At 35.8% G+C, this 10,000-nt stretch overlaps 1 protein-coding gene across 7 annotated transcripts in view; it reads left to right on the top strand.

Moving 5' to 3' along the window:
* The window catches only part of ELOVL7 (ELOVL fatty acid elongase 7), a 67,626-nt gene that overhangs the window by 47,505 nt on the left and 10,121 nt on the right, over positions 1-10,000 (top strand). For 4 of the 7 annotated variants that reach the window (XM_053701301.1, XM_053701303.1, XM_053701304.1 and 1 more), the window contains 3 exons: positions 1,666-1,750; positions 5,435-5,625; positions 6,927-7,007. In XM_053701301.1, coding sequence (XP_053557276.1) covers positions 1,687-1,750; positions 5,435-5,625; positions 6,927-7,007 — 336 coding nt within the window. In that variant the 5' untranslated portion in view covers positions 1,666-1,686. Of the gene's footprint in view, positions 1-126; positions 319-631; positions 929-1,649; positions 1,751-5,434; positions 5,626-6,926; positions 7,008-10,000 lie in introns of those variants that run through there. The other 3 variants (XM_053701307.1, XM_053701308.1, XM_053701305.1) reach the window with 3 other exon arrangements.

The raw sequence follows: 10,000 nt of genomic DNA, 5'->3' as shown, positions 1-10,000 counted from the left end.
ATGCTCTAACGAATTGGAGCATGTACGTTTTTTGCACTACAATGTCCCTTTAAGTGATGCTCTTTCTGCTACTGTGCCAATTTATATCATTTGCTGGTGCAACATTATGTCTAGATATTTGTTTTAAAAAAGCAGTTTATTTAGTTATGTGAAAACTACGTCTGTAACCGCAGACCATGAGTGATTTATATTTAGTAAAGAACATTTGTGCGAAAGTTGTTAGTGATGTGAAATTGTCATTAATTTTATCTTACAGAGAAATTTTGCTACTGCAGAGAATTAGCAGCACTTACCATACTTATCCGCTATAAATTTATGGTACTGTGTGTATGTATATGTGTGTGTGTATATATATATATATATATATATGTATATATATATATGTGTATAGATGTATAGACATACACACACGTACGTGTGTGTGTGTGTATATATATATATATATATATATATATGTGTATAGATGTATAGACATACACACACGTACGTGTGTGTGTGTGTGTGTATGTATATATATATATATATATATATATATATATATATATATATATATATATATATATATATATATATATATATATATATATATATAAAATTACATACATATAAACGTGTACCATACATAGATATAAACACTTATCTTCAATAAGACTGTACCAAAATGCTGGATGGAAGATGGAAGTTTTATTTAGTAAAGTTTTTTTTTTTAGCAAATTGTATGGGTGTCTGCAGAAATGTTTCTATGGGCAAAGAAATAAAATGCCCCACACAAATATCTGTCAACCTTCAGTAGGAGAAAGTTGCTTGTTGTACATGAGTTAAAAAATGAAAAGTGACTCTTAGCACTCATTGTGGGTGCTTATCCTTGGATATAAAGAACAAAATTCTAGAGGAGCATTTGCCCTCTGTCTCCCCAACACCGATTCAGGTATAATTTCAAGTTTTTATTGACATTATAAATCCTCAACACTGTGGGTGCATGTGTGTGTTTGCACAAAGTAAATAATACTCAAATATGTCTTATGGTAATTTACTTTAAAAAAACATAATGAAAAGGTCCATAAGGGGTTTCAAATAATTGAGGTGGATATGTGAACTAATGCTCTGCTATTGGTCACTCACTCCAATCATAAATCCTGTAAGTGGCCCCTTAATGTAGTAAATCTAAGAGATATTTTAGTTTCCTTTTTGTGTGTGTGTGTGTTTTTTTTTCTTTTCAATTTATTTATTTTTTTGGTATTGGGTTTTTTAATTTATTGCCGGTAAAATTGTCTATTTTAAAATGTATTTTTTACTGGATATCGGTCTGCTGTAAATTCTGTATTAATTTATGATGAAGCGTTTATGGTATCTGAATAGGGTGACCATATTGCTGCTTTTAAAAGGGACACATGAAAAATACATTCAGGGCTGTTATTTTTCATATGTGTCCCTTTTTAAAGCTGCAAAATGGTCAACCTATATCTGGAGGCCACACTGAATGTTGCTACAGGTGGGTCCATGCAGGAGGGAAGTAAGGGGGCTAGGTTGAAAAATTTGTCTTGCCAAGTTTAACATGTTTAGCTTTATGCTCTTTCATATGTCTGCATTTTTTTAGTTTAATGGTTCTTTATCAAATCGCATTTATCATGATTTTATTAGATTAACAGTTTGTCGGTTTTACAGAACAAGTAAGTTCCAGTGAGCATGGCCTTCAAGGATCTAACATCGAGAGCAGTACTTCTTTATGATGAATGGATTAAAGATGCCGGTGAGTGACAAAGATATGGAAATCAGTTGTATGTAAGGCCTGTGCAGTCCCGGCATACTTTTACAATGGTTCTTTACCCTTTTTTATTATCATTTGATCTGCACCATGTGCACTCATCTGATACATGAGAGCTGGTTGGTAGTGCACAGAAAATACTTACCTGTCAGTGCATGTGTAACAGAAGTCAGCACTGGATATGCTTAAGCATCCCGAGGGTGGCACGTCCAACTGTGAGCGCACTCCAGCGTCTGGACTTCTGTAGTTCTTACTGTAGAAAGACAGGTCACACATTCATTAGTGATGGCTATATAAGTGCTTCTGATGTCTATGCGGAATGCAGTACAGATTCTAATTGGCCTTTAAGACTAATAAACAATCGGAGAAATGTCCAGCACACCTGTACTTGTGCACGCTGTAGGGAGACTGCAATGCCCTCAACGTTAGAAGTATCACAAAGACAACAGCACAGTAAAGGAATACTGTGCTGCTGTGATACCTTTAAGACTAATGGCAGGCCAGGTTATTAGCATGCACCCATGGGGAAGCTAAACCTCTATTTCCAGAGTTTGCTCAGTATTTTAAGTATATTGTATTGCAATGTATGCAGTACACTTATAAAAAAACAAAAACACTTTTTTTCCTTTTACTTTCCTAGTTTCAGAAAGTAAAATTAGGCACAGCTGAACCCTGGAACAAACCATAAGCCACAAAGCTAAATTCCCCAGCCTACCCATCTTTACAATGCCCTCAGACTTCCTTCACTCTGTAGGATATTTTTCATCCAATGCGTAATAATATTTAATAATATATTTGGGAATTAGCCGGGTAAGCATTTTGCATGACTACTGCATACAAGTTTTAGCGCCGGGGGTGGGTGAACATTTATTAATTGCACAATTTTATTAAAGGGACAGTCTAGGCCAAAATAAACTTTCATGATTCAGATAGAGCATGTAATTTTAAACAATTTTCCAATTTACTTTTATCACCAATTTTGCTTTGTTCTCTTGGTATTCTTAGTTGAAAGCTTAACCTAGGAGGTTCATATGCTAATTTCTTAGACCTTGAAGCCCACCGCATTGCATTTTAACAGTTTTTTACCACTAGAGGGTGTTAGTTCACATATTTCATATAGATAACACTGTGCTCATGCACGAGAAGTTATCTGGGAGCAGGCACTGATTGGCTAGACTGCAAGTCTGTCAAAAGAACTGAAAAAAGGGGCAGTTTGCAGAGGCTTAGATACAAGATAATCACAGAGGTAAAAAGTATATTATTATAACTGTGTTGGTTATGTAAAACTGGGAAATGGGTAATAAAGGGATTATCTATCTTTTAAAACAATAAAAATTCTGGTGTAGACTGTCCCTTTAATATGTTAGTTGTTGCAGTGTTGTACGATGGTAGCTGTCATACCTGCCAGATATCAAGAAAATCCAGGGACGGACACAGTTTTAGCCCCCCTGTAAAATGTCCTGCATGTGACCGAAGCAGCAGTGCAAGTGAAGGCTACATTAATTGGCACTGCCTAAAAACATGAAGCCCTCTGCACATTTCCTTGTCCAGTTCTCAACCATTCCCCAGTAAAATCATCCTTTGTGACAAAAATCAGCAGTAAATAAGTCACTCTGCTTCATTTACTGCATGGTCCTTTCCCTGCCTGATTCCCCCCCCCCCCACACACCTACACACACTGTAAATGTCTCCTGTGTGTGGTAGAAAGCAGAAATGCTTTGCACTTTACAATTCGCTTCACTCTGCTTCTTTGAAATGTATTTCCTTAATTCTAGGCCTTAACCGAGCCTTGCTCTTTAGTACCCCTCACAGTTTGTTTTTCCTTTGGCTATTATTGCGCAGGATATAGAGGAGGTGGGAGGGAAGGAAAGGGTGCAAAGAGAATGGGTCAGAGGACGGCAGGACACACAATCTAGCATCAAGGTACATGGGTGTTACAGGGGAATTTCCTGATGCTGTGAGTCTGTTATTGCTATTTGGTACAAAATTATACATACTGTATATATTATTTCTATGTACTCAATAAAGAGATGCACTTTTTTTTATTTTTCCTGGGCTGCTTTTTTTTTAATTTTTTTATTCCTAGGACCACTTCAAGATATATATTATACAACAAGTTTCTGTTGCTATGCAATAATTTAGCCTATTGGATGAATACAAAAACTTTTTCCCCCCTCAAATCACCAACCCTACCCACACCACTTGCCTTATTTGGAGGAGTGTGCACTCTACAGCAGGGTTTTACCTTAAGATCATTATACCATAGAACTTTGCAACCCTATTTTTTTGCTTGGTCTGAATGTTTCTGAATTAATATATAACAAGATAGCTGCAATTTTTGGCAACCTGACTAAAATGATTGTGTACTTTTATTCCTTATTGTAGTCAAAATTTTAAAGTGTTTTAAAAGGTAATAACACACACAGTCATATAGCACACACATACCAAACACTCTGCCATAGAGCACACACAGATACCATACACTTTCCTACAACAGACACATAAGTCACAACCCAGTAAATATGGTGTTGTGACCCAGTAATAGTCCCTGACACGTGGTTTGAAAAGCCCTGCTCTACAGTATGCACCTCCTATTGGAAAAAAAAATACAGGAATAAATCATAAAATAAATAAATGAAACTTATATTGCAGCTTTTTTAATTTTTTTTTTTTATTTCATTTCCCCCCCCCTATAAACTACAGAATATAATGCCGTTCTTGTATTTTATCTGTGCAACACTTTCTTTTCCAGCTACAGACGTTTTTTGGTTCATATGATTGAACTGTATTATGTATAGTAATTGAGTTCATTTATGGATAACAATACAGGTTAATGATTAGAATGTATGTATGCTTATTCTGTTTTTGCCTGAATTCTAATGCAAAGTCATGCCCAAGGTCAGTAGCACAACTCAAGCTTTGTTACAAAGTCAGAAAACCCCTTAAAAGATTTTTGTGTTATACCTTATGAAATGGAAGAGAATTTGCCCTTTACATTAAGGATAGAGATGGGTAACAAACTAGTACTCTACTTTGCTGAACCAGATAATGGAGAAGTAATTTTTTAATGTGTTCTTTATTTTATTTCCGAGCATTTAAAAATGTAAAAAAACATTTTTAGTTGGTGGGCCATAAAAAAAAAAAAACAGACAAAAAGCGTGATCTGGCTCCTGGCCCGTAGTTTGCCCACTCTTGATTTTGAGCATTTTAATAATATGCTGGAACACCTTTTTAACCAAAAATAAGATGAGCACATTGGTGATAATCGTTGTGAAACGGTTAAAGGAAGACTTCATAGCATTCTATTATCAGAGGTTTCTCTCTCCATTATAAAATGCAGATTTGTGTTCATCTAAGAGGAAGACACCTCGTTTTGCAGCTGGTGATACCTATTTGAGAATAACCTGTAACTCTTTATTGATAAGACAGAAAACTCTTAAAACAACATGGGTTACTTTAATGCACATCTGAACTTAGAGCATGTCTGCTTTGTAATGTTTGAGTTACTGACTGTTGCAAGCCAATAAGGAACAGTAGCCACACACATCCACCAATCACCACCCGTGTTTTGCTCAGGAGATCAATGCTTGGGGCGCCCAAGTGTAGCAACTTTGTTTTGTTTATTGAACTGTCATTGGCTGAAACTCTAATTTTCTTCTTCTTATCTAGATCCAAGGGTGGAAGACTGGCTCCTCATGTCCTCTCCTATCCCACAAACTATCATCATTGCTGCTTACATTTATTTTGTCTCCTCCCTTGGTCCCAAGATGATGGAGAATAGGAAACCGTTTGACCTGAAGCACATAATGGCACTTTATAATTTATTTATGGTTATCTTCTCCTTATATATGTGTTATGAAGTAAGTTTGCAGCAGTGACCTGGTGGTTATTTTAGCTAAGTTTATGTTTAAAGGGATATTATACTAAAAAAACACCTTTTGCCCATCGGAAATGTGTCACAAAGAATTACAGTGAATACATAAGATAAAAAAACTGCAGGAGTGCACTCTCACTTCAAATTTCAGCTGCCAGGGTGCATGCGCTATATGTCAACAAGTCTCATAGCGGACAAACCGCTACTCATCCTATAGTAGGTATTTATGGCCACTCTATAGGATGAGTCCGCTCTGAGACTTGTTGACATATAGCTGGCTCTCCTAATTCAAATAACGTATATCTGTGCACTTTTTCCCTTAAGCATTGACGGTTCATGTGCACACATGGACATCTACATAAATTTGCATGTACAGTATTTGTATATAATGTCACAAGTATGTATATAGTGTGTTTTAAATATTTTCACATGATAGTGCAACACTTTGGTGGTTTTTCTTGATTAAGGGGGAGGGATTTAGTATATTCACTGATTGGATTGTGTATAAATTGTTTCAATGCACATTACCACTTTGTCTGAGAAAGGGGATACGAAACGTCACATTAAAGGCACCAGTTATTTAAGACCAGTGAGTGCAAGCCTGCTCCTTTTTACTATATATATCAATCAAAATAACAAGGGTATTGCATTAAGCAATGATATTTTGTTATTGGACTAACTATACATTTAAAAGATAACAAGCTTTTGGAAGAATGTCTTCCTTTTTCAAGTCTGAAGCAATACTGTATGTATGTATATGTGTGTATATATATATATATATATATATATATGAGCTAGGAAAGGGAGGGCACTCTCAGGATTTATATACATCAAAGTTAGTTTATTGTTTATAACAACAACGTTAGAAAGTCATAAGGATAGGTTGACGTTTCGGCTTACATAGAAGCCTTCATCAAGACAGATGAACAACTCACAACGGCGACTAGCAGCCGCACAATATATATATATACATATATACACACACACACCAGTCAGGCACTCCGGAGAGTGCCTGACTGGAGTTAATTTGTGTATACTTTGTTAGGCTTTTTGGGCTCGTCAAGTTATCGTGTGAGCAAATACGAGCGCAACCCGACGCGTGCAAAAAACTTACTTCTTGCACAGTTTAACGCATGAGCTGGAACGTTAATTAGTGCTGCACTTATAATCTGGCAATTTTAATTGTTCCTTTTTAAGCAATAAAAACAAGTGCACATTTCTAGCTATAGTGTTTTAACATTTGTAATTGTACCTGTGTCCATAACAATGTTTCTTGCCCTTTTCCAGTTCCTTATGTCAGGCTGGGCTACAGGATATTCATTCCAATGTGACATTGTTGATTACTCTCGGTCACCTGATGCATTAAGAGTAAGTAGGAAATGCACTTGTGATAAGAATGAGATTTTGTTTAACAAAGTTAAGCAATGAATAAAAAGGTGTGTGAGCTGATCTTACCTGTTAATTATTACAAGAAATGTCACATCATGGAAAGTTCTTAATAACTTTTATGTTAACATGATTCATGAAATGTTTTATTTAAAGGCACACAAAACCAGTCCCTTTAAAATTTAGTTGTAAAAACCTTTACAAACTTCCCTTTAATTTCCTGTAAAAATAATTTGTTTCATTGAATATTTCCTAAAATCAAGCCCCCTGTACACTCCCTAATTGTATGTGTCGTGCTTCGCACTTGGCAGCCGATTTATTCAGTAGCTGACCAACTCAACAGAGGACCCTGGTGCAATTTTTGGGGGCCCCAAATGTAACTCACTAGTAAGTATTAGTAATAGTATACATGCTGCTCTGTATAATGATTTGATAGATGTACCTGCAATCTGCACAAATAAAAGGTTCCCCTGCATTAGAATTTTAAATATTCTGCACTGTTTAGACTGACTGCTATGGGCCACCAAGCACTTAGGTCCTGGAGAAAATGCACATGCAGCACCAAGTTAGTTCCTCCCATGGATTTTATCTGCTTTCCAGCAGTAAAGCATTACAGCCAATCAAAAGGTGCGTTCTATCAGTCGGCACAGTTTAGGGTCTTGCAGATCTGACACTTGAGCATAGGCTGAGAGAAGGCAGCATGAGCACCCGCCTTCAGCCTCTTCGAGAGGAACAAAAACACTCACTGCCAAGTGAGAGGGATGCGTAAAGTAAGCAAAAAAAGGGAGGGGTTATTTTAGAAAATATATGCCATTAAATTCACTTATCTTTACAGGAAATGTAAGTATGTAAAGTCTGTAGTATTACATTTTAAAGGAACCGGGTTGCTGTCCCTTTAAGCAAATTAAGAGACTTGCCTGTACTTTGAGGTTGAAGGACCATTACAGTGAGAAATGTTTATTACATTTTATCAGTAGTGACCCTAAAACTCTGTTTAAAGAGACAGTAAACATGCAAAATGCTACATAATTCTGCACTATGCACATAAGGATACCCTTTTGTATATATTTTTTTCAATATACCCAATTTGAAGGCTCAAATTATACTTACCTTGTAAGCTAAGACATCCTCTTTGTCACAGCAGTTTAACTTGCGCGTCACAAGCTCAAAGTCTAATTGCAGCACGCCCAAGGTATCTCACTCCCATGCTAGGTAAAGCTGTTGGCTGCTTTAATGTCCCTTCAACTTTTGCAAAGATCTTAAATTAGAACTTGGGAGCTGCAAAGAACAGTTAGAGACACTGAAACCAATTTTTTTTTTCTTTCGTGATTCAGATAGAGCATGCAATTTTAAGCAACTTTCTAATTTACTTCTATTATCAATTTTTCTTCATTCTCTTGCTATCTTTATTTAAAAAGCAGGCATGTAAAGCTTAGGAGCCGCCGCCGGCCCATTTTTTGTTTAGAACCTAGGTTACCCTTGTTTATTGGTAAGCTGAATGTAGTCACCATATCTAGGGTGCTAAACCTAAAATGGGTCTTACTCCTTTACATACTGCTTTTTAAATAAAGATAGCAAGAAAACGAAGTTAATAAGAGTAAATTAGAAAGTTGTTTAAAATTGTATGCTCCATCTGAATCCGTAAAAAATTGGGTTTAGTATCCCTTTTAAGTCTACACCTTATTCATCTTAAAGCCTTACCTTAGATTAAGCTGCAAATATCCTCTTGCACCTTTTCTATATCATGCAGCAGGAACAGTAAAAAAAAGTTATTTTAAAATGAATATTGTTTCTGGCCACTTTGAAATGGCTGGCAAACTATGCCCATTAATATCACTATTTGGGCTGCATTAAAGGCTTCACTAGTTACAAAAGACTCACTAGTTAGATTTAACAGACTGTCAATGCTATTCAGCAGAAAGCATAGATGCAGCCCAGACCGTGATGTCTTCAGTGGGCGGAGCTTGGTAGCCATTTCAGTGTCGCCATAAACAATAGTCCTTTTAAAATAACTTTTTTACTGTTCCTGCTGCATGATATAGAAAGGGTGCAGGAGGCTATTTGCAGCTTAAAGGGACACTGAACCCAAATTATTTCTTTTGTGATTCAGATAGAGCATGTCATTTTAAGCAACTTTCTAATTTACTCCTATTATCAATTTTTCTTCGTTTTCTTGCTATCTTTATTTGAAAAAGAATCCATCTAAGCTTTTTTTTTTGGTTCAGACTCTGAACAGCACTTTTTTATTGGGGGATGAATTTATCCACCAATCAGCAAGAGCAACCCAGGTTGTTCACCAAAAATGGGCCGGCATCTAAACTTAAATTCTTGCATTTCAAATAAAGATACCAAGAGAATGAAGAAAATTTGATTAGAGGAGTAAATTAGAAAGTTGCTTAAAATGTCGTGCTCTATCTGAATCTCGAAAGAAAATATTTGGGTTCAGTGTCCCTTTAATCTAAGGTAAGACTTTAAGATGATGAAGGTGTAGATCACTGGTTTTCAAATCTGTCCTTAGTCCTCCCTAGCAGGTCACATTTTGAGAATATCTGAACTAGAGCACAGGGGAAACAATCAGCTGATTAGTAAACATGGTTATTTACCTGCTCTCACCCAAGATAATCCAGAAAACCTGGACTGTTTAGGGAGACTTGAGGACAGGTTTGAAAACCAGTGGTGTAGACTGTCACTTTAAATTCTTACATTGTACATTGTAGCTATTTTAGGATTTATATTTATTTTACAGGCAACTTTGTATTTATTTTAACTAGGTACAATAGTTATTAAATAGTGTTTAACTATTTAATAACTACCTAGCTAAAATAAATACAATTATACCTGTAAAATAAACCCTAACCTAAGTTACAATTACACCTAACACTACACTATAATTAAAATCATTAACTAAACTACCTACAATTAAATACAATTAAATAAAATAAACTAAATTACGAAAAAAACAAACACTAAATTAC

The sequence above is a fragment of the Bombina bombina genome, chromosome 2 (assembly GCF_027579735.1).
Source record: "Bombina bombina isolate aBomBom1 chromosome 2, aBomBom1.pri, whole genome shotgun sequence".
Taxonomy (NCBI): Eukaryota; Metazoa; Chordata; class Amphibia; order Anura; family Bombinatoridae; genus Bombina; species Bombina bombina.
Note: the sequence above shows the minus strand (reverse complement) of the source record. Positions and strands in the feature narration are given on the sequence as shown.